Source organism: Rattus rattus, chromosome 1 (genome assembly GCF_011064425.1).
Source record: "Rattus rattus isolate New Zealand chromosome 1, Rrattus_CSIRO_v1, whole genome shotgun sequence".
Classification (NCBI taxonomy): Eukaryota; Metazoa; Chordata; class Mammalia; order Rodentia; family Muridae; genus Rattus; species Rattus rattus.
Window position 1 is genome coordinate 109,530,477 of NC_046154.1, and position 22,663 is coordinate 109,553,139.

Consider the following 22,663-nt stretch of genomic DNA (forward strand, 5'->3'; position numbering starts at 1 on the left):
GCATCTGAAGGAGAGAAATGGAGGCATCCTATGCATGCCTCCCTGCAGACATCTGCATTAGGGTGGAGACCTTGATCCCCAGATGAGGATCCTGGGCTCAGCACAGCAATGGGGCACTGTGAACGCAGAGGCTGTGCCACTGTTTTCAAGCCTAGATGGCACAGCTGGAGCCACATCAGAGGGCTTCCCTGCAGTGCCAGGATGCTCGCAGTGGAACTTAAGAGGGACAGCCTGAAGTTCTGAAAGATCACTCTGAGCTTGTGATCTACACCAAAGTCGGAACTGAGAAACACATGACTTCCTGTTGGTCTAGTACAGCAGTTGTCAACCAGTGTTTGTGACCCCTTAGGAGCTGTGGATCTGATACCCTACACACCAGACATTAACTACAACTCACAACAGTGGCAAAAATACAGTTATGAGTGGTAAATAATTTAATTTTACGGTTGAAGGTCACCATAGCTTGAGGAAATGTGTTAAAGGGTCGCAGCACCAGGGACCACTGCTCTGGCCAAAGCAAAATTCTCTTTTTCTCTGTTGTGTTTGGTCAAACTAAGTCCTGTCCTTTACATAGCTGGATTTGAGGGCTAGAGAAATGACACAGACGTTAAGAGTGCCTACGTAAGGCAGTCCACAACTGCCTGTAACTTTAACTCCAGGGGGATCCTCCCCTCTGGCCTCCACAGGCATCTAAATTCACAATATACATACCCTAACCCATGCACATAATATAAAATACAATTAGGAAAAATATTGACAAGTTTCATTCTACTTGGTTTTTTTTTTCCTTTTAACATATAGGTAATTCCAGTTTTTATCTATGTGCATTTTGCATGTGGGCACAACACAATCACCCGGTCAACCATCGTCATGTCCAGATGTTACCTTCAGCTGTATAACCAAGAACTATTGCTCTTCTGTGGGCCTCCATGTCCAATGCCTGGGTTACAAGCTGTCCGGTAGATTACCAATGTTAAGTGTTTTACTTAGAGTTTCTACTCTGTGATAAGACACGATAACCAAAAACAACTTGCAGAACAAAGAACTTATTTCATTTCATGGCTTTTAGTCCTTCATCCGAGAGAGGTCAGGGCAGGAACTGAAGCAGAGACCATGCAGGAGTGCTTCTTACTGGCTTGCTCCTTATGACTTGCTCAGTCCACTTTCTAGTATCATCAAGACTACCTCTCAAGGGTGGCACTGTCCAAGATGTACTGGGCCCTCTCACGCCGTGATTCATCGATCAAGAAAACTCCTGCAGGCTTGTCCACAGCCAACATGGTAAAGATGCTGTCTACTGAGGTTCCCTAGTCACTCTAGTGAGCACAATTTGCCAGCACAAGAACCTTGCTATCTATCCTTGGGTGAGATGCAGGTACAAAGAACAATACAGTAAGAAAGTGTTCCACGTAAAGGCCTATATTTTCTTGTCAAGTAAATACTTTTCAGGACTGAGATTCTTTTTATGTTACCAAATGATAGCCGAAAAAAAATTTGAAAAACGCCGTTCCACGAAAAACAGCTGGCAAGTTCATGTGTCCACGCACATTAAGAAATGTGAAGTCTGAAGTCTGCTGGCCCTCGCTTTATTCTCTCCCTCCGTACAATGGTCATCTGGTATGACAGGAGGGGAGGGAGAGAGACATTGGAGTTAAACCAAGGCTGACAATAACCCACCAATGTGCGAGTGACAGCTAACTGCCACGATCGAGAAAATGATGGGCCGGTACTTATTTTAATCACCATGCTGCCTAATTACAGCTCTAGAAGCCAACATCTGAAATATTACACTTCACGTTTACTCTCCTGCTGTCAATTTCCTCTTCTTCACATGGTGGGAGGTCAACGGCAGCAAAAAGTCAGACTCAGACACTGCACACCCAGACTGTGAAGAAACTCTTAGGCAGCAACTCAACTGGACCACCAAGCCCTGCTTGGGTCTCGGCTCAACTCAGGTTGGTGGTAACCATCAGTCACAGGCATGGCTGTTAGGGAGAAAACAGACTCCCACAGTCCTGACTTCACATAGAAGCAGAATGGACTGAAGGAGGCCCTTTTGATTAGGTCTAGCCTTAACATTTTATGAATGGAAAAACGAGGGGACATGGGGAGGGAACACAATCCAGTAGGAGGCTCAGACTGGACTTCTTTCTTTTTAAATTTAAATTATTTTATTTATTTACATTCCAATCATTCAGGATCCAGCTTAGAACTTTTTTTCATCGTAGGACTGTACCATTTGGTTTCTAATTTTCAAGATTTTATTTTATTGGCCTGAAGAAACTATATACATTGCTCAAAATGGTGGTATGTTTAAAGACAGCAAAATCCCGTATTAAAAAAACAGTCATTACAAGCATTTGATGGTTCATATTTCAGGACATTTACTCAGAAAGAAACTCACAGAAATAATACAAGAGGATGCTTGCATATTTGGTAGTGTTGAGATGGGGTGATGCCCAGAAATAAAGTGTCTCCACCCTAGACTTCAGAAGGAAAGGCTTCAGACAACACCGCGATGTCCATCACGTTTCCAAGCCTTCAGATTAATCTCTAGAATGTAACTAGTGTGATGGAGGATTCTAGGTGCGGCAGGGAGCAGCGAGAGCCAGCACAGCAGAAGGGACACCAAATCTCGGTCAGCGAAACAGGGACGACACACTCTTATTTTACACCAGTAGTTTTATTACAATACACACTGACACAATTAGAGAAGGAATGTTCTGGCATTTCTGAGCATTTCATGGAAAGCAAAGTAACCATCTAGGCAGTAGTCATCCATATTTTTTTCTAAACAAAAAGCAAGCCTTTACATGCGATAACTCAGGGAAACAGTTATTCTTGTCTAGAAAATATCAGCTAGAGGAAACAGCTGCTGTGACATGAGCCGAGAAGGGAAGTCTCCCTTCAAGATGTCCAAGTCCTACCTTTCATCCGAGAGACTAAATGACTGTCAGGACACCTCAGGAGGCGGTGTGTTTGGGGCTCCATGGCATCTGCTTTTAAGGCAATGACTCTGTCACCACAAATGGAAGGGAAGGGTGAGCTGGAAAACTAAGTCCTGTATCATGCTCTTTTCACAATTCATCTGAAAGGTCACAGTTACCAACGTTTCAGTTCTGTCACAGGTCACTGGCAAAGCGTGACACTCTATCTTCACGAGGGCGCTGCTCTTGCACCGGCTTGGGAGCGGACCACTCCGTGACCCTGGGGAGCAGGCACTAGATTGCCTGGAGTCCACAGGCAGTTTTGGATCCACCATGTAAAAGACAGAAGGAACCTTGACATTTTCCCCTCAACCATCCCAGTCAGGTGTTTAAATCCCTTCAGTGCCCAAATGTACAAAAGCAATCTAGGAAAAAGTTAATATGGCATTTTGAATAAATTTGCTAACACATTATATAACTTGGGAACAACAGAGGCATAAGCCCAAGCAGTCTTCGTATTCCACACAAAAAAGCACTGCAGAAGTAAAGTTTGTTTAAAAACATTAAAACTCAGGTTCATATAAATACAGTTCTGCTTAATCTGTGCTATGCCAAATAAACCCCGCCCCCAGCTCCTCAGCCTCAGGTGCCACACTCAGGTGTCCATTTCTGGCTGCCTCAGTGCAAGAATGGACACTGCTGCATATGCTTCCAGATACGCTTATACATATAAAATACAGATCACGGACATCTGTTTTAAATACGTTTCCTTAAAACCCCTGTCTCTAAAAATAAATACATTAAGTAAGCTGCTTGTTAGTAGCCACTTCTGAATTCCCTCACGAGCCAATCAGAACAGTTTTCACAATGGCAGGGACCGCTAGCTGCCTTTTAAACCTCCCGTGGAGAGTAAACATGGAAGTGCAGCCTCAGTAGTGAAACACCACGTCCAAGCACACGTGCAGCTGTAGCAATGGGAGCAACATCTTCCTGTCCTCCGTGATCCGTCTCTGCAATGCCTCTGTATCTGTCCAGTGGGAGGCCAGCATTTCCTAGAGACAACACTTTGTTCAACTGACATTACCTTCTACGCATTGCTGCAGGACATAACACAACAGCGGTTGTGTCTGATGCTGCTCAGATCACAGTGAGGAGATAAAGCAGGAGGAGCCCTGCTGTCTGAAGGGAGCAATGCTCCCAGAGCAGCAGCAGCACATGAGAGACCTGGGGCTCTGAACCCAAGTGCCACAAAGGAACTCAAAACCAGTGCCAGGATGGGAACACCAGACATCTGACACCATGGTTCAAATAAGAGAAACAGTAAGATGCTCAAAATGGTTCCTAAAGAAAGGATTCAACTCACAAGGAAATGGAGCTATGCTAATGTTTACATACCACCCTCACAGACAACAAAAACAAAAACTTCTTAAAATGGTATGCCAGACCAAACTGTTTAATGTACATAATACTTGACCTTGTCGTTGCTCAGAATATAAAAAATTCAAAAATATAAGAAATCCATGATAAGTTAGTGAGAATTTCTAATGCCACTGCCCACATTTTAAAGAGGAAAACTTAAAAACCAACTTTAAAAAACTCAATATGCTTACAGCTTCAGATTGCTAGTTATGAATCAAATGTAAAGGTGTCTATTCACATATAAACAAGGCCTCTATTTCATTAACTTCAATCTGATTAAACCTTTGGATATTTCAATCTGTAGACTCCACAGGGTAAGGCTGAATTTATCAGGTATAAATAAAATATTTAGGTCCATGATGTACTGTAGTTCCGAGAAAACAAGTGTACCAAGTATATACAGGCTGACTGATGTCTTCCCTTAAAACACATGTACCAGTACCAAGCCACACTGTCTCTTCAGTTTCTCTGGTTGAGAATATGAGACAACAGCATTCTTCCTCCTCTTCTCTCATCTTGAGCAAGAGGTCAGAGGCAGGGACTAGGTTGGCCGGTGCAGTCGTTTGGGCGGTGGGGGTGGCATGAGCTCTGAGTCAGGGTCCATGGGATACTTTCGCTTCTGTCCCTGAGCAGCCGCTGCACATCTGTCAATGAACTCGAACAGCATCTCCTTGGTGACAGGGTTTGAGATACTATTGCACACGGCTGTGGACAAAGGAGGACATCATCTCAGGTGACTTAAGCCAATTGACTCACTAAGGATGGTCTTCATGCCGCTCTGTGAAATCATGGCATTTCATGACGGGCAAGCAGGCCTCAGGCTAGGTGCTTTTTTTTAAGTGGTTACTCTTTGCTGGAGTATTAATTTTAAGCAAAGATGTTAAGGAATTTTAATCTAGGACAGTATACTTCATGAAAATCCATGTTTAACTAAAACTTCTATGTAGGGAAGTATACTACAGTTTTTGAGTCATTCTCTCAGAGAAATGTCCATTCTGTGATATACAACAGTAATAGCCAATGCCACTAGGGAACAGGAAGTTTTCATGTCAGGTTCCTTCCATATTGTTATTTTACTCTTTTAGCTGAAGAACATATAATAAAATAGCTTAATAGACAAAACATCTTTTCTTTAGTAATCAAAAAATAGAACCAATATTTCTCATTTTATTCCCCCATTCCCCTTGGGAAAGAAGGAGAAGACAATGGAATGAAATCTTGTCTGAGCATAGATGCTACTTCCAAAAAAAAAGCCCGAATGTGAACTTCTGAAGTGAGCGATGTGAACTGGCTAGCTCTCGCCACCTCCCACTTCTCACATCACCGTCAGCAATGAGCACTGGACAAGTGAGCGCCCACCCACTGCACCTCATCTACTGTTCGCATACTTTATACATGGAGATGAACTTGTGTTCTTCATGGAAACAATGAACTATTCCAAATCTCCAAGGCATCCATTATAGCCACAGAACATTCTGAAGGACAGCAGGGCAGTTTTTATGTTTTAAATGGTTTTCATTTACTTTCTCTCCATTGTTTGTAAAGTTATTTTAGGAGCTAGAAATTATATTTTCCCTTGCTAATTCTGTTTCTTACCATCTGGCAAACAATTGTTTTAATAGTTTTGAATAGATCAGAAATTATCATGTTTTTTTTAAAAACCATTCACTAACTTAAACTAGTATGAACCCGTCACTCTGTCTTCTGTTGCCCTTTCAGGCACACAGGGCAGCTCCCCAGCAGCTAACAAGGTGCAGGCCTGCCCACCTACCCCCTCAATCAGGACTATCGACAGGAACGTGGGCTTTGACACCGTGAGTTTCTGTAATGTACTATATTGGCCACTCTCATACTCACCCATGGCTGTGTTGTAGGCATTTGGGAAACTTTTGTCTATTCTCTGTCTCATGAAGACCCAGCTGTTGTTCTCAAATTTGCATTCTATAATTTTGTTGTCGTACTGTTTTAGTTCTTTTGTCACCTGTTTTAAAAGAGAATTGATGAAAATATTTCAAATCATTTGAAAGGCTTTTTGCTTCTACTATGTGACAGACACATTAGGAAATGCCAAAAACACCTCAGTAATTGTTCAAGCAGAGCTCTTTGTCATCTGAAGTGTCTAATCAAGCCTGAAGATATGGTGCACACTCCCAGTACACATGCTCATGTATCTGACACTTCAGAGTTGTGAAAATGGCTGTCAATATATAGCAATTAAAAGAAGCTAAGCAGAAAGCAGCCACTTCTGGGCCAAATGCAAATATGTTACCATGGGGACAAAGCCTCCAATCCTGTCTGTGTTTCTGTGGCTTTCAGACAATGAGTGCACTGCTTAGGGTTCACCAACTTTCAGAAAGATGTCACCATGTAGATTCCTATGCCACACCCCCCCCCATAATCTTTATTGTAGGTAAAAGGGCTTCATAAAAATAAGTACTAGGATCAAATTAGGCAGTTTTTACATCCAAATTTGCTCCTCAGGCTATTTTCCCTTCTCATCCTTCCAGAGAGTATGGATTTAGAAAGGAAACTACTTTGCCTTTAGCTGGTGTGTTTCTTGGCTTCTTTACCTCAGATCATTGAATATGGATTACAACATACTCCATCAAAGCCACCAAGTATCCATGGTAACTATGGCCCGTCTGAGAAGATAGCCCATCAGGCTAGGATGATGGTTTCATAAGAGGACACAAGCTTATCTCTGCACTTTTCCAATCAAATGCCAGTCATGGTAATATTTGAATTCTGTCTTCATCCTTCAGAACTAACAACATTCTCTCTTACAATATGGTAGATTGTAATCACTGAACTTCATTAGCATTATTTGAAATGTTCTCATTTTCTGCCCACATATTCACTAACACCTAGGAAGATGAAGGGATGCAAATTTTTTAAAGCTGCTTTCAGTTCAGATTAGTTAGGGTGTGTCTTCATAAAAACTTTCAAATTGTCTTCCTTCTAGATGAATTTGATTCCCTCTAGATGCTTTTGATTGCATGGATCATCTGCATTTCAACAGGTCTAATAACTGGTCCAAACAGGTCTAACAGGCCCAGGCTCTGTAAACTTAACCTCCTACAAACACTCTGTTTAGCAACCTAGCCGATGTGTCCTTGGATGATGCAGAGTACATGGTCTCACCCCTGACTTAGTAGGAGCCTATGTCCTTTTGACTCATCACTTATGTGCAGGCACTGGACAGCACTTTCAATCTAGGCCACCAGTTCTGGGTTATGCCAAGAAGAAGCTGTTCAACAGAAGGATCTTTCAAAGTCTTCATTTTCTAATCTCTAAAAGCATCAAAGGGCTTTTTAATATACTAGGTTATGGAAAGAAAGTGCTTGAGACAGAGTAGGATATCTATGAATGTGTAATTAAATAGAATATAAAAGAACCCCAAAGTCTTCTCTTAAGCATCTTAAGGGCACACTCACTTTGTCAGCACACGATGCCTCTCTGTTGCCCAGCGAGCCTTTATGACGTGTAGCTTGCAATCCTATACTTTTACATCTCCTTACACCGACACCTGCCTGCTCTGTTTATGACTTTCACTTTTACATTTCAGATGAGTAGAATCACCTAATATTTATGCTTCTATAGCAATTTATTTTGCTTTAGCGTAACAAGCTTGGTGTTCATTCATACTGTAGCGTGTGATAGAGTTCCCTTTTATGTTACATAATATTCCATTATATTTTCTTTGGCCATTCATCTGTTGATATTTTTTCCTACATCTTTGCTATTGTGACTAATGCTATAAGAAAATAGGGACATAGGGGCTGGGGATTTAGCTCAGGGGTAGAGCGCTTACCTAGGAAGCGCAAGGCCCTGGGTTCGGTCCCCAGCTCCGAAAAAAAAAACCAAAAAAAAAAAAAAGAAAATAGGGACATAAATATTACTTTTGGGTATATATACCCAGAAGTGAGACTGCTAGATCATACAGTAATTTAATTTTTAATTTTCCAAACAACTATTCCATACTATTATCCAAAATGGTCAGCCATAGCATACCCTAACAGTGCACATCTTTTAATTCTGGCCGTGCTGACAGGTGCCAGATGTCACGATACCATGGTTTGTTTATTGGTTGCACATGCTTACTGGTTGTACACCTTTCCTGGAAAAAAATATAAAAATTCCTTTGCCTTTTGTGGAGTAGGGACTGAAAGAAGGTACCATTTTGTGGCCCAAGCTGGCTTTGAATCTCTGATGTCCACCTCAGTCTCAAACTTGTGATCTGCCTTAGCCAAGTACCGGAATCACAAATGTTTATCACATATCCACCTAGTTTTGCCTGTTTTAAAAACCATTTCCATTAGTATATGTTAACTATATACTCAGGTTAAATGCTCAGCCAGAGCATTTTATTTTCTGCACAAGACATATTTGAGCACAGCTGCTCTCCCATTCCCTTCCCTGTCCTCCCAGTGGACTGCAGAGCGAGAGATCTTAACAGACTCCCTTTCACTTTGATATCCTCCCCACTGGAGTCTCACACGCAACACTTGTCATGCTTGTCTCCACTCCACAATCTAAGTATCTGTGTTCTGTCTATTCACCCTATACACATACACGCATAGACGCATATAAGCTATTTATTGTCTTAACAGGAGATACATAATACAGCATAATTGAAAGAATATAAATTTAATAGACATTAATATTTAGAAAACAAAATATTTCACTTATTTTGTATTCTTTTTTGGTTACTTTTGAAAGTGGGTATCAGGGATTTGATATTGCTGAATTTTATATCTGTGCATTAACCCTCATCAGACAACAGTTTATAAATTTTTCTTCCATTTTATAAGTCACCTTTCTGCTTTGATGATAAGCAGTTTTTAAGAATATCCTTATTTATTTTTTGTTTTACTGACTGTAATTCTGGAGTCATTCACTGAGTTATTGCCAATTTTTTTCTAAAGTGTTTCTAATTTTGTTTTTAATCCTTTGAGGTGCAATAGTTTGATGTCTTATGCTTCAGTTTTTAATCTATTTTGGAGCTTATTTCTTATATAGTATTGGGGGAAGTTCCATCATCTTTCCCGACTGTGTAATCTTGCTACCTTTGTGGAATATCTTGTGTCACGGACTTATTTCTAGGCTCTCTATTCCACTGCCACTCTAGTTATTTTATACATGTATATAATATATTTAAACTGGATATATATTAAATATATAATATATATTAAAGCTGTAAAGTCATTAATTTGGGGACATGCTGATATATATGGAGAATGTTATTAGAATATCCATATATATTTATATATATCAACATGTCCCCAAATTCATGATTTTTCACTTTTAACTTCCCGTGAACTATGAGATCACAGGTATATGCTAGCAAATCTGTCTTGGGGATGGGGCTGGGGGGGGGCTGCTATTTGGCTAGTTCCTGTGATCTACTTGTCTGTGTCAGTGATGAAGCACGCTAGTTAAAGCACTGGAGCTTTGCAGTAGAAGCCAGGGATGTAAGGCCTGCAACTTTGCTATCTGTCAGCTATTTAGAATTCCTTAAGAGTCCATGTGAATTCTAGCACAGCTTTTCTATTTCTGCAAAAGACACTGTTAAGTTCTATGGATATTCTGATAACATTTTCTCCTGATCCATGACTACTCAACTCCATTTATTTGTATCTTCTTTTATTTCTTTTAACAAGAAACACTGCTTATGTTTTTTAAGCAACTTTACAAGTAAACTCACTAAAGGAATCATGCTGACATCAAAAGGCACATTCTGAAAACAGCTGTCAACAAAATCACATCTTTGGCATTTTAGAAGAATGTTGACTAGCAAGCTAGTTACTGTAGTGAGTGGAAGTTATCAGGAAGCTTCTCGCCCTTGTGCTCCCAGTTCAGACTCAAGCAGTGATACTATCTGTCTGCTATAGCTGCTTGGCCAAATATTACCAATCTGGAAAATATTTCTAGAAAATGAATGCACCAGCTACTTTAAATTCATGTCCAAATTCAACAAGAAACAGTGCTCTTCATTAGGTACATGTTATATTCTCACCACGGGCAGGCTGCAAGATATTTATTTGATAGAGTAGTAAATACATTTAACTGGAAAAAAATACCATCTCTCATATGTGCACAAACTAAAGTTTTCACTAATGGTCACATAAAAAATTAGTGGGGTGCAGAAGAGTGACTTAACTTTACCATCCATATTCATCTGAAGACAATTACATATCATTATTGACTGAAAGAGGACTCCTGTTGTCTTCTCTATCAATTTTGTTATCCTAGTTTGAGTTACTGAATGCTTAAGTATTTATAAATTAGAATTTCACACTACACCCACTATTACATTAAATCAAGTTAATAATCTGAATAGGAGCACACTATCAAACCACAAAGGCCATGCTGGCTGTTGGCAACTTGCACAAAGTGGGTGACACGACTGACGGCAGAGCAGGAGCCTGCAGAGAGCTGCTCTGCTGGGTGGCCGTACCAAGTGAACGTCTTAGGGAGAGGCTTCTGTTTGCTCTGAAGCCATTAAAACACAACAAGAATACAAAATGAAAAACCTAAAAACCCACACAAGAAAGCTATTAGGAGTGTCTTTCTTTTTCACATTTAGTTTGGAAAGGTTTGAGGCTAATAGGAAAGTTGTAAGAGTGGTAGGCATTTCCTTGTTTTCTTCTGCCACGTTTTGCTAACATTTATGTTTTATTTATAGTGTACACCAGCTAACATTGGTATAACATACACTAACGACTACCGCTTGGATTTAATGGCCACATGTTAGTTTCTCCCCATCTATAGCAATCAGTCAGTTAGTCCATCTCTCCATCCGTCCGTCCGTCCAGGCTCTGTTACCCAGGTTAGTACTCTCAAGCACTGGGATTACAGGCATAAGCCACCACACCCAGGTGCCAAAATACTTGAGTGCCAGTTAGATATTTCAAGAAGATGCTAAAATTAGGATTTTAAAAACTTAGTGTTTGCTCATGATAAAGAATTTCTGGGTGTGGCAAGGAGTACCCTTCTGGTCCTTCTACACTATCCTAGTTCCCTGTGTCACTGGTGACAGTAACTCTGATTACTTAGTCAAGGTGGTTATTTGCACAATTTCTTCTTGGAGTTCTCTATTGCTTGGTGTAAGTTATATGTCTAGTCTGTCATCAAGGACAGGGAATGAAAGTCCACTTCCTGGAAAGGGTTATTAAAGAGTATGGGGTGTTCGTTTATTTACTTATTTTAGACTTCACATGCACGGATGTGTTGTTGCCTGAGTGTGTACCACTTGCGTGCTTAATACCAGAAGAGATCAGAAAAAGGAGTGAGAACTCCTGGAACTGGAGTGACAAATGGCTGTGACCCACCATGTAGGTGCTAGAGATCAATCCCAGGTTCTCTGGAAGAGCAGTCAGTCCTCTTAACAACTGGGCCATCTCTCCAGCCCATTGTAGAATTTATTAATAACACAACTTATAAAATTTGGAGAGATATCTTCTAAGGCTATGCAATAACTCCATTTCTCCAAATTTCAGTCATGACTTTCCCTTCTCCACCCACAAACCTGCTTACAGTAATTACTCACAAAATTTCCAGGGGCCTTTCAACTGCCTTCTCTCCTTACTACTCTTGTACTCAAACTGGACTTCTACATGGAAGAGTTGTCTATTTTCTTTTATGCAACTTATCCATTGAGCATTTGGTATATGTCAAGCATTATAAATTAATATTTGAACCATAATCTTTTTATTTTTTGTCTCACTCTACGGTGCATGCTTGTCTGTAACTCAGTAGTCTCAAACTTGCAGACATGGTTATGGGTGATGTGTCACTGTAGGTGGGCTATAAGGTTTCAAAAGTCCATGCCATTCCCAATTAGCTCTCTCTGCTTTGAGCCTGTGGATCAGACGGAAGCTGCTGCTCTATCACCATTACTGCCTGCCTGCCTGCCTGTTGCCATGTTCCCTGCCACTACAGTCATGAACTCTGTGATGAATTAAATAAGACTGGCTCCCATAGGTTCATATACGTAAATGCTTAGGGAGTGGCATTAGGAGGTTTGGCTGTGGAGTAGTGGATGGGCTTGTTGGAGGAAGTGTCACTGGAGGTGAGGCTATGGGGTTTCTAAAGCTCAAGCTAGGCCCAGGGTCTCTCTCTTTCTGTGGCCCACAGATCCAGATGTAGAACTCTCAGCTGTTCTCCAGCACCATGTCTGCCTATGCACCTTCATGCTTCCCACCATGATGATAATGGACTAAATTTCTGAACCTATACACAGGTCTCAACTAAATGTTTTCTTTCGGAAGGGCTACTGTGATCATGGTATCTCTTTGCAGCAATAAAAACCCCAGGACAGACTAACTGTATGAAAAAGTGAGCTCCCAAATTAAATGCCATCGTTTTATTAGTTGTCTGTCACAGTGTTTTGTCATGAAAATAGAAAAGGAAAACTTTCTATTAGACTGGGAAAAGGAAAAGCACACTTCAAATTAGTAATAAGCAATGGGTCCAAAGAACTATGGTAAAAACTTATATAATCTTAGCAAACTAAAGAACCAAAACGACGACAACTCAGGGTTGTATGGATGTATGTGAGAGAGGTCCCTGTGAGCCTTCCAGGATGGTTCCATATAGATCTGAAACATTCCCAAACTTCTTACAGCCTACATACCCCATCTCATATGCTTGTATATTCTAGTTGCCTACGTGTAGATAATTTTGTCTTGATTTTCTTTGTGATAAAGATAAAACCTAGTGCCTCAAACTTGCTAATTATTCTACCATAGAGACATAGGCCCCAGCCCATTCCAGAGACTTCTCAAACTAACATGTTCTACTTGTCATCTTCCTAATCTATTTCTTTTCACTTTCCAAAAAATGACATTATTCACTCAATAACAGAAACCCAGATTCCTGACTCTTCCTCTTCATTTATTCTTATATTTAGTCCATTAGAAGGCTTACTAATTCCACATACGAAAACTGTTTTTTCTATTTATTTTACTACTCTGGTTTTAAAATTCACAATCTAAGACACTGCCACCTTGTAAATGGTCTCCCCATTCCTCCATTTTTATAATAAAGTTAGATTTACTTTAGAAAACTATAAGCCTAATTATAATCCCTTGCTTAAGAGACAATATCTGCCAGGCTGGAAAGGAGAAAATACATTTGTCATGATTCTCAGATGACAACACTTACATAGAAGGACTATATAAAGAGGTTTTTAATAACTGCAACTGTAGAAAGGTTACAGAACACAAGGATATAACATACACAGAAGTCACTATCTGAACACTAGAAACTACATTCACAAAATAAGGTATGAGTCTTGATAACTCAGCCGGGCACGGTAGCAGAATCGTGTGATCCAAGCTATTCAGGAGGCTGAGGCAAGAAATTTGTGTAATTTGAGTATAGCCTGAGCTATATAGTTAAGATGGCATCTCAAAAAAGAAAATGAGACTTGAAATTTGTAGCCTCTATATACTGTCAATTACAAAATATTAAGAAAAGAAAGGGGGGGGTAAATAAATGTAAAGATATATATATATATATATATTGAAAGATCCAATATTGTTGCCATCTTTCTTCCTAAAATGATCTACAAATTCAACACAATCCCAAAACAAACAAACAAAAAAAACAAAACTCTCCCTTACCCCTTGAAGGTCAGGTTGGGCTTAGACCTAATGATTTTCCTGCCTCAGACACTGACAACTAATTTCAAATGAATTTCATGTGAAAAGCAAAAGGAACTAAGGAACCAGGATTGGCATGGCTGTGCATGCCTGTAATCCCAGCATTTGCTAAGCAGAGGAAGGAGCAGGAATCTAGGGTTGTCCTATGCTACACAGTGAGATCATGGTTGGCCTGGGCTAGAAGATGGCATCTTAATGCAGATCACAAACACAATACAACATTTGCATAGCACAACACAGGAAACTTTCAACTGGTGAAAGATAAAATACAGTAAAACCATACAATGAAATACTACTAAGAAACGCAATCTACTGCTAAGTTCTATAACATGGGTGAATTTCAAATGCAATGTGCAAAATTTAAACAATGATCTTCTAAAACCTATTGAGCAAATCATTTCCCAGGGCACAGTGGAGAAAAGAATTACAGAAATCAGTGAGTGGGGTAAAGAAGGAAGTGAGCAAATACAAGGGACCACCTTGTGAGAATCTGAGGAAGGACAAAACTGTTCCATGTTGATTCAGTGGTAGCTGTGTGTCTACACATAGCTATCAAAACTCACAGAACTGTACACCAAGTCACTTTATATAAAACCAACTCTGATGTGAATTAAAACAAAACAAACTTTTTATTGATTAAAAATACATATAAATTTAACCATATTTCTCTCTTCAAAGTACTGAGTGAAACAACCAACTACATCATTCTAACTTCTATAAATTATCAGTGTGCCTTATAGTTCTCAGTGCAATGTAGATCATTTTCTATAAATTAGCTGTTCACTGTTGATTTAATCTGTACACTAGAGTGACTAATAATTATTGCTAGTAATTTCACTGGTATTGCATACTATTCAAAGTAATTTATAAACTAATTTTTTGAATCCTCACAACTCTAGGAGGTAGGTATTTACTAGCCTCATTTTATACAGAGAAAAACAGGCACCAAGGAGTTAAGTAACTTAACAAGTGTTTAATAGTAAGTACTGAAGAAACATACTATAAGATTCTTTAATAATATTAATTTAGGCTGAACAAAATCCAGAGGAAATTCTAGATCCAAAAACCAAAGCCAGAGAGTTTATAAAATTTGTATAAGGACAGAGCTAACTTGTTTTATTATCAAAATTGAAATTTTGAACTAAGGGTGTGGCTCAGTGGTGAAGCTGTGCCTATACCGGGTAGGATTTGTAACACTGAAAATGAATTAAAACAAAGTTGTGCTCTTTTTTTCTTTCCTCCCAGGAATCTAAGCTCTATGTGAAAAAGATATTGCAGGAAGCAAAGGCAGAATACACATATGCACAATTTGACTACATGTCACTTGGCAAAGTCTGAGGCATGAACTGAAGTGATGTGTGATGGTGAAGGGCAGAGGACACACATGGCTGAACTTCTCCTTCAAGTGCGTGCGCTCTGACCAGATCACTTCTGCTGCTGCTATCCTACTTGCAGCACTACCAGAAATCAGCAAATTACACGATTTCTCAGTCATTAAGGATTTACAATAGGTTAATTTTAAAATGGGGTACATCTCACAGCTGCAAAGCTTTTGTTTGATGCTTAGACCAATTGAGGAGCCACTATTGGAACAAATGATCTTCCCACAGGAATGGCTAGAGAAAGAAAAGATCCCAGTAGAGAACAGGCCCCTCTGCCAGGTGAGGCTAGGGAAACAGTGACGAATTCTATGATACAATACACTGCCCCCTGTCTATTTAGTACACAGATGATGAGAATTACAAACAGACCAAGAACGTACTGCATACTTAAAATAATAAAACACATAAACCTTCTAACACGAGGAAGCTAAGCAAGACACACATGTCTGACACCTTTTTCTTTAAAAACAATTCTAAGTATACTGACAGGCTTATCTGATCTTGGTTTTTAATGATATGTGGTATCTATATTTCACAAAGTACAGGATGCTAAGGCTATCTGGCCATGGCATCTGTCACCCCATTGTTTGCCAGAATTGATTTGGCTGATCTGGCTGGTTAGGCAGGTGTCCTCATCCCCACTCTGCCCTATGTGTATCTGCCTGAAGCTAAGTATGTGGTCGAAGGATGACCTTCCCAAGAGAGGACGGTTCTTAGACAAGGGTATATGAGTAGCTACACGCCAATGCTAGGACCTCCAAAGACATTCTCAATACTATTTGCTATACTGATTCTGAGAAACAGTCTACCTATTTTGTTTAAAAAAATTTTTACATACAATATTTTGATTATATTCTTTCTCCTCCTCCTCCTCTAAATCTCCCCAGAGCTGCTACAGTCTATCTAACCAAGAGGTTCATAATCAACCAACCAACCAACCAGCCAGCCAACCAACCAACCAACCAACCAACCAGCCAGCCAGCCAACCAGCCAACCAACCAGCCAACCGACTAACCAACCTCTCTCACTCTCGCTCTAAAAAACAACAGGTCAAAACAAATGGACAAGACAAAGAGGAGTCTCCTTGGTGCTGTCTGGTTTGAACTTGTGCGGCTTATCGTATGTGCTTTACTTTATGTCTGGGAAGTGCACATGTGTATCAATCCCATGTTTCTGGATGACACAGTTTCCTTAAGAGTCGTCTCCCACCTCCTCTTCCACACACATCTCTGAATACTGAGGGAGGAGTTTGATAAAGGTAGCCCAGTTTAGAGTTAAGTGCTCCAAAGTCTGTATAGCTGGGGGGCTCCACATTTTTTTATGAACCAAATGAAAACGCTTCTCTGATGAGGGCTGTATGGTGTACTGACCTGTGGGTACAGCAATAAGTCACTGGGAGTCACTTCAGTACGACCTTAGCAGGGCAGTAGTGGGCTCTCTCACAGTCTCGGGTTCTGGACACGTCAGCAGGGTCAGAGACAGGTCTGAGCTCACGGAGCAGCCTTCTGTTCAATCAGGATGCGGTTGGGTGCTACTCCCAAGATGGCTGTGCTACTTTCACACCACTCTATTTTGCAGGCAGGTTTCTCTTGTAAGTCGCAGGGTTTGTAGCTGGGTGACAGTAATGGCTGCTTTTCTCCTCTAGTAGTATACAAAGTAGCTTCCAGTGTCACAAGCGCTAGTCGGTGGGGGGAAAGCTTCTACCTGACTATTAACCCAACTTCTTCATATCTGATGGCATAAGTAAATGGTTCTTCAGCAACAGGCCTTACTCTCAGGTTATGAAGGGCAATCAACAGCCCTGACAACAGCCTGTAATGTTTGGAGGCTGAGGTAATGGGACCCCTTTTGGATATGACTCAACAAGATATAACCCATTCCTGGGACTAGAGATTTTGGTGACAGAAGATATATAGGTGGAGCAGTGTTTCCCCCATTATATTGTCACTCTGATTACTGTAGTACGGGGCTTCTATACAGATTTCTAAAAGGCCTTTGAGTTAGTTGTCCTTTCCCATGTTCCCTCCTTTATCCTGTTTTCCCATCTCCTCCCCCCCATTTAATCCTATTACAGCTTCCCCTTCATCTCTTTATTACACTATATTTACCCTTCTAGAAAAATACACTCCTACTTTTGGCCCCTGACTAGCTACCTAACAAATACTGCAATATTTGTCTTTTGGAATCTGGGCTACTTCACTCACAATGATTGTTTCTAGCTCTATCAATTTATCCACAAACTTTACAATTCTTTCCTCCTTTCCTTTCCTTTCTTTTCTTTTCTGAGACAGGATATCACCATGTAGCTCATGCTGTCCTGGAATTCATAATGTACCCTAGACTGCCTTGAACTCACACATGTCCACCTATCTCTGCCTTTAATTGCTGAGATTAAAGCTGTGTGTCACTACACCTGGCTCAATTTCATTCTTCTTAAGAGGTAATAATATTGTTATGTAAATGTACCATATTTTCATTATCCATTTGTCTTACTTAGGGTTTTATCACTGTGAATAGATGCCATGACCAAGGCAACTCTTATAAAGGAAAACATTTAATTGGGGCTGGCTTATAGGTTCAGAGGTTAAGTCCATTACTGTCATAGCAGAAAGCATGATTGCATGAAGGGTGACATGGTGATGGAGAAGTAGCTAAGAGGTCTACATTTGGATCGGCAAGCAGCAGGAAGAGAGAGTGACACTGGTTCTGGCCCAAGCTTTAAAAACCTCAAAGCCTACCCCTTGTGATATATTTCCTCCAACAAGGCCACTCCTACTCCAACAAGGCCACACCTCCAATAATGCCAATCCCTAGGAGCTTTTGGAGCCATTTTTATTTAAATCACCACACCATTCATGGATATCTAAGCTGGTGATTATGAATAGAGCAGCCATGAATATGGATAAACAAGTATCTGTAGTAAGATATGGAGTCTTTTGGGTACAGAATGGTATAGCCAGATCTCATAGTAGATTCTTAGCTTTTGATGAACTTGGACGTTTCTATACTGGGCCTACCAGTTTGCATTCCCACTAGTAAGTGCTTTCTGTTGCTAGTGTTCTCGCCAGTGTAAGCTGGCACTGATCGTGGTCATTTTCACTGGGTGAGATGAAACTCAGAGTGGTTTTGATTTGTGTGTTCCTGATGGTGAAGGCCACTCAACGCATCCTTAAGTGTTTCTCAACCATTTGTGCTCCATCTTTCCAGAATGCTCCACTTCAATATCCCATTTATTTTATTTCTTTTTCTTTTTTTTTTTTTTCAGAGCTGGGGACCAAACCCAGGGCCTTGCACTTGCTAGACAAGTGCTCTACCACTGAGCTAAATCCCCAACCCCAATATCCCATTTTTAATTGGTTGTTTCCTGATATCCAGTTTCTTTAGTTCTTTATATATTCTAAATATTAATCCTCTATTTGATATGTAATTAGTAAAGATATTTTCTGGTTTTGTAGCCTACTGCTTTGCCTGAATGACAATGTCTTTTGCTGTGCGGAAGCTTTTCTGCTTCATGAGGTCCCGTTTATTGAAGTTCTTGGTGCCTGTGCTATCAGTGTCTTCTTCAGAATGTCTTTCCTATGCTGATGAGTTCAAGACCAGTACAACAACGCTTTATACACACACACACACACACACACACACACACACACACACACACACACACACACACACACACACACACACACACACACAGAGTTGCTCTCTTCAGACACACCAGAAGAGGGCATCAGATCCCATTACAGATGGTTGTGAGCCACCATGTGGTTTCTGGGAATCGAACTCAGGACTTCCGGAAGAACAATCAGTGCACTTAACCACTTAGCCATCTCTCCAGCCCGACAAATTTCTCCTCTATCCATGCTCTCTTCATCTCGTGTTGAAGTTTTCGATATGTTTCAAGTTGAATGTTGTGCAGGTGATAGATACCGATCTATTTTCATTCTTCTGCATGCAGCTATCCCATCTAACCAGCACCATTTATTGAAGACGTTGTATTTTCTCTTTTATATATTTCTGGCTTCTTTGTTTAAAAAAAAAATCAGATATCCATAGGTATACAAAATTATGGTCTGGGTATTCAATTTGATTCCATTGATCTACATATCTGGTTTTATTCCAATATCATGTTGTTTTTTATTATTATAAATCTGTAATACACAACTTGGTATCTGGGATGGTGATACCTCCAAATGTTCTTTTACTATTTAGCTATCCTTTGTGTGTGACACACATCTGCGCTTCTCTATTAAAGGTTTTTTTTTTTTTTTTTTCAATTTCTGTGAAAAAATATATTGGAATTTAGATGGGAACTGCACTGAATCTCTAGATTGTTTTTAGTAGGATGGCCATTTTTACTATATAATAATATATTGATCCTTGAATATGAGATCTTTCCATCTTGATGCAAACTTCAGTATCTTTAATACTAATATTTTTATTATGTAAGTCTTTCACTTGCTTAGCTAGGACTATGTAGCTAAGGTATGGTTATTGTTTCCCTGACTTCCTTCTCCGTGTTTGTCATCTATACTTAAGAAAGCTGCTGCTTCTGTGTTAATTTTGTACCCTGATACTTTTCTGAAAGCATCACCTCTAGGAGTCGCCTGGTCAGCTCTAAGGAGCCTTCTGACTCCTTCCTTTCCTATCCACAGCCCTTGATAGAATTCAGTTGTCTTATTTTTCTAGTAAGAACTTCTTATACTTAATAGGTGTGGAGTATATATCTTTGTCTTGCCCCGAATTTAGTGGAAATGTTTTGAGTTTCTTTCCATTTAGAATGATGTTGGCTCAGTCTATCAACCTATTCGTTTGCTTGCTTGCTTTTAAAGCTCTGGCTGTGCTGGAACTCACTAAGTAAACCAGGCTAGCCTTAAACTCACAGAGGCCTGGCTGCCTCCGCCTCCAGAGTGCTGGGATTAAAGTCACACACCATCATGTCTGACTCACACTATCAACTTTTGACAACAAACAACTAACTGAACACCTTTTCTGTTGTATAGGATGAAGAGGGTATACCTCAGTGTTTGTCTATCATACCTGAGCTCCTGGTTTGATCCCTAACATTGCAAATAACTAGACAAATAAAGTGAAATAAACTCAGGGTCTCATGACATGCTTGCTGCTCCCCAAATGCTAGGATTATAGGCATGTACTACCATGTCTTACCTGAAAACTATATAACTGATCATTACACATCCATGTATAACAAAGTTCCCAAAATAACAAAGTCAAGCAATTCATTAAGATTTCAGCATACAGCTCACACGAGTCTTGCTTATTTTTAAGTATTTGTTAACAATTTTGTTCCAGCCATATTCACTAAAAATCCCATCTATTAATACACACTGCTCATATTTTTTTTTCTCTTTCCTCTCAACTATGTTCTTCCTAGTGGGTAGAGAACTGTTCACCAGATAGATTCACAACATTCTACTGATGAGGAGTGACACTTCCTTCCAGTCAGCCTAGCCCTTGGACCTGCTCTTGATCTTCTATGAGCTCTTTCTCCTTTAAAATGACTCAATTTGCTCTACCAAGCAGTAAAAGACATGGAAAATCACACTACCTTCCAAGTACTACTGTTCAGTATTTACAATACTGATTTACAATGCAGAATTGCTTGGGTAAGTGAAAATGTTTTGTAGTCTTTATGGTTCATCTCAGCAAACAAGGCCCCCAGCCAGGAGCTAAGCCTCAGGCTGGGTCAGCTCTGGAAGGCAGCCTATGGGGACTGGGTGAGTTTCTGCAGGGTCAAGACTTAGTCTTGCAAGAAATAGAGGTTGCTTAATATTAATAGTAATGAAGTAAAGGATTGTATATAGACTTACGATTTGTAAACTGCATTACCTCTTGAAAGTAGCTGGGACATTCAGCATAGTAAAAGAAATTTATTGCTAACATTCTATAATCAAGAATAATCAGACATTAGGATAGTCTCAAGAAGTAATGGTAAGAACATCACGATATCATCCTGGCACCAGTGAGATGGTTTGGTGGGTAAGGATACTTGCTAACAAGCCTAACCACTTATTTGATTGTCCAGCAACTCCAGAGAAGTTGTCCGCTGACCTCCACTAGTAGTATGCATTGGTATGTGTGGTACCACCCCAAATAACTAAAAGAAATCATAGGAGTTAGGAATGCAGCTAAGAGTACAAGTGCGTCCATGAGGCCCTGAACACAATCTCCAACTCTAAAACAACAACAAAGAAAACGAGCGAACAGTTAAACCAAAGACACAATGGGATGAGCCAATAGGTATTCTTTCCCACTTCAAACTTTAGGAGACATATCATGAAGTCATATCATGTTCAAAATATCAAATCTTTAAGAATCTACTGTGAATCAGGGAGCCATAGTAGTTGTGCAAGCGTGTGCATGTGCAAGAGAGAGAGAGGGGTGGGGGAGGGAGGGAGGGAGAGTAGATGCCATAACACAGAAGTCAGAGGACAACCTGGAGTCTGTTTCCTTCCTCCATCACACAGGTACGAGGGACTGAACTCTTCGTACATGCTTTGTTCTAGTGAGTTTTACTGCCAACTTGACACACCAGAGTCACCAGAACAGAGGAGACTGCAACTGAAGACCTGCCTTCATCTGACTGATCTGTGGCCCTGTTTGTGAGAGACAACTTTGACTGACATTGAAGCAGGAGGGCCCAGTTCACTGTAGGCAGCACATCCCTACCAAGTGGGCCCAGAGTATAAGAAAGCTAGCGAGGAGCAAGCTGGAGAGTGAGCCCATACACCACACAGTGACCTCCAGACGGCTTTTGTTTCCTTCAGAATAATCCAGGAACAGTAACCCTTAAGTCCAGCAATCTCATTGGCATTCACTGGAACATTATGTCCATTTAAGTTTTTATTGAAGTGTTATTGTAGGTACACACACACACACACACACACACACACACACACACACACACACACACAATCAAGCTAACTTTTTAAAATGAGTAATAAGTAATAAGATTTTTTTAAAAGTTTTATAAAGTACTATTCTCGCCTTCAACATTTTAATGTTTGTTTATTTAGTTCAATATTAGAAGTTGAGCCCAGAACCTACCACAATTTCCCTACATTCTCAGTTCTGTTTTTTTATTCTGTTCTCTTATTTGGGGGCAGGGCCTCAATAATGTGCCAGGTAGGCCTTAAACTTGTGACTTTTCTACCTAATGTTACAGAACTACCCAGATTTAATACTTATTTTAACTTCCCATCTCATTTGTAACAATTTGCTGTTTTTATTACATATTATTTTATCTTTTAGA

General features: G+C 40.1%; 1 protein-coding gene across 2 annotated transcripts in view; it reads right to left on the minus strand.

Moving 5' to 3' along the window:
* Window positions 1-2,664: 2,664 nt before the first annotated feature.
* The window catches only part of Rngtt (RNA guanylyltransferase and 5'-phosphatase), a 195,139-nt gene continuing 175,140 nt past the window's right edge, over window positions 2,665-22,663 (minus strand). Inside the window, exons 15-16 of one of the 2 annotated variants that reach the window (XM_032904743.1) lie at window positions 6,204-6,327; window positions 2,665-4,990 (exon numbers count right to left, since the gene is read on the minus strand). In XM_032904743.1, coding sequence (XP_032760634.1) covers window positions 4,875-4,990; window positions 6,204-6,327 — 240 coding nt within the window. In that variant the 3' untranslated portion in view covers window positions 2,665-4,874. Of the gene's footprint in view, window positions 5,052-6,203; window positions 6,328-22,663 lie in introns of both variants that reach the window. The other variant, XM_032904734.1, reaches the window with a different exon arrangement.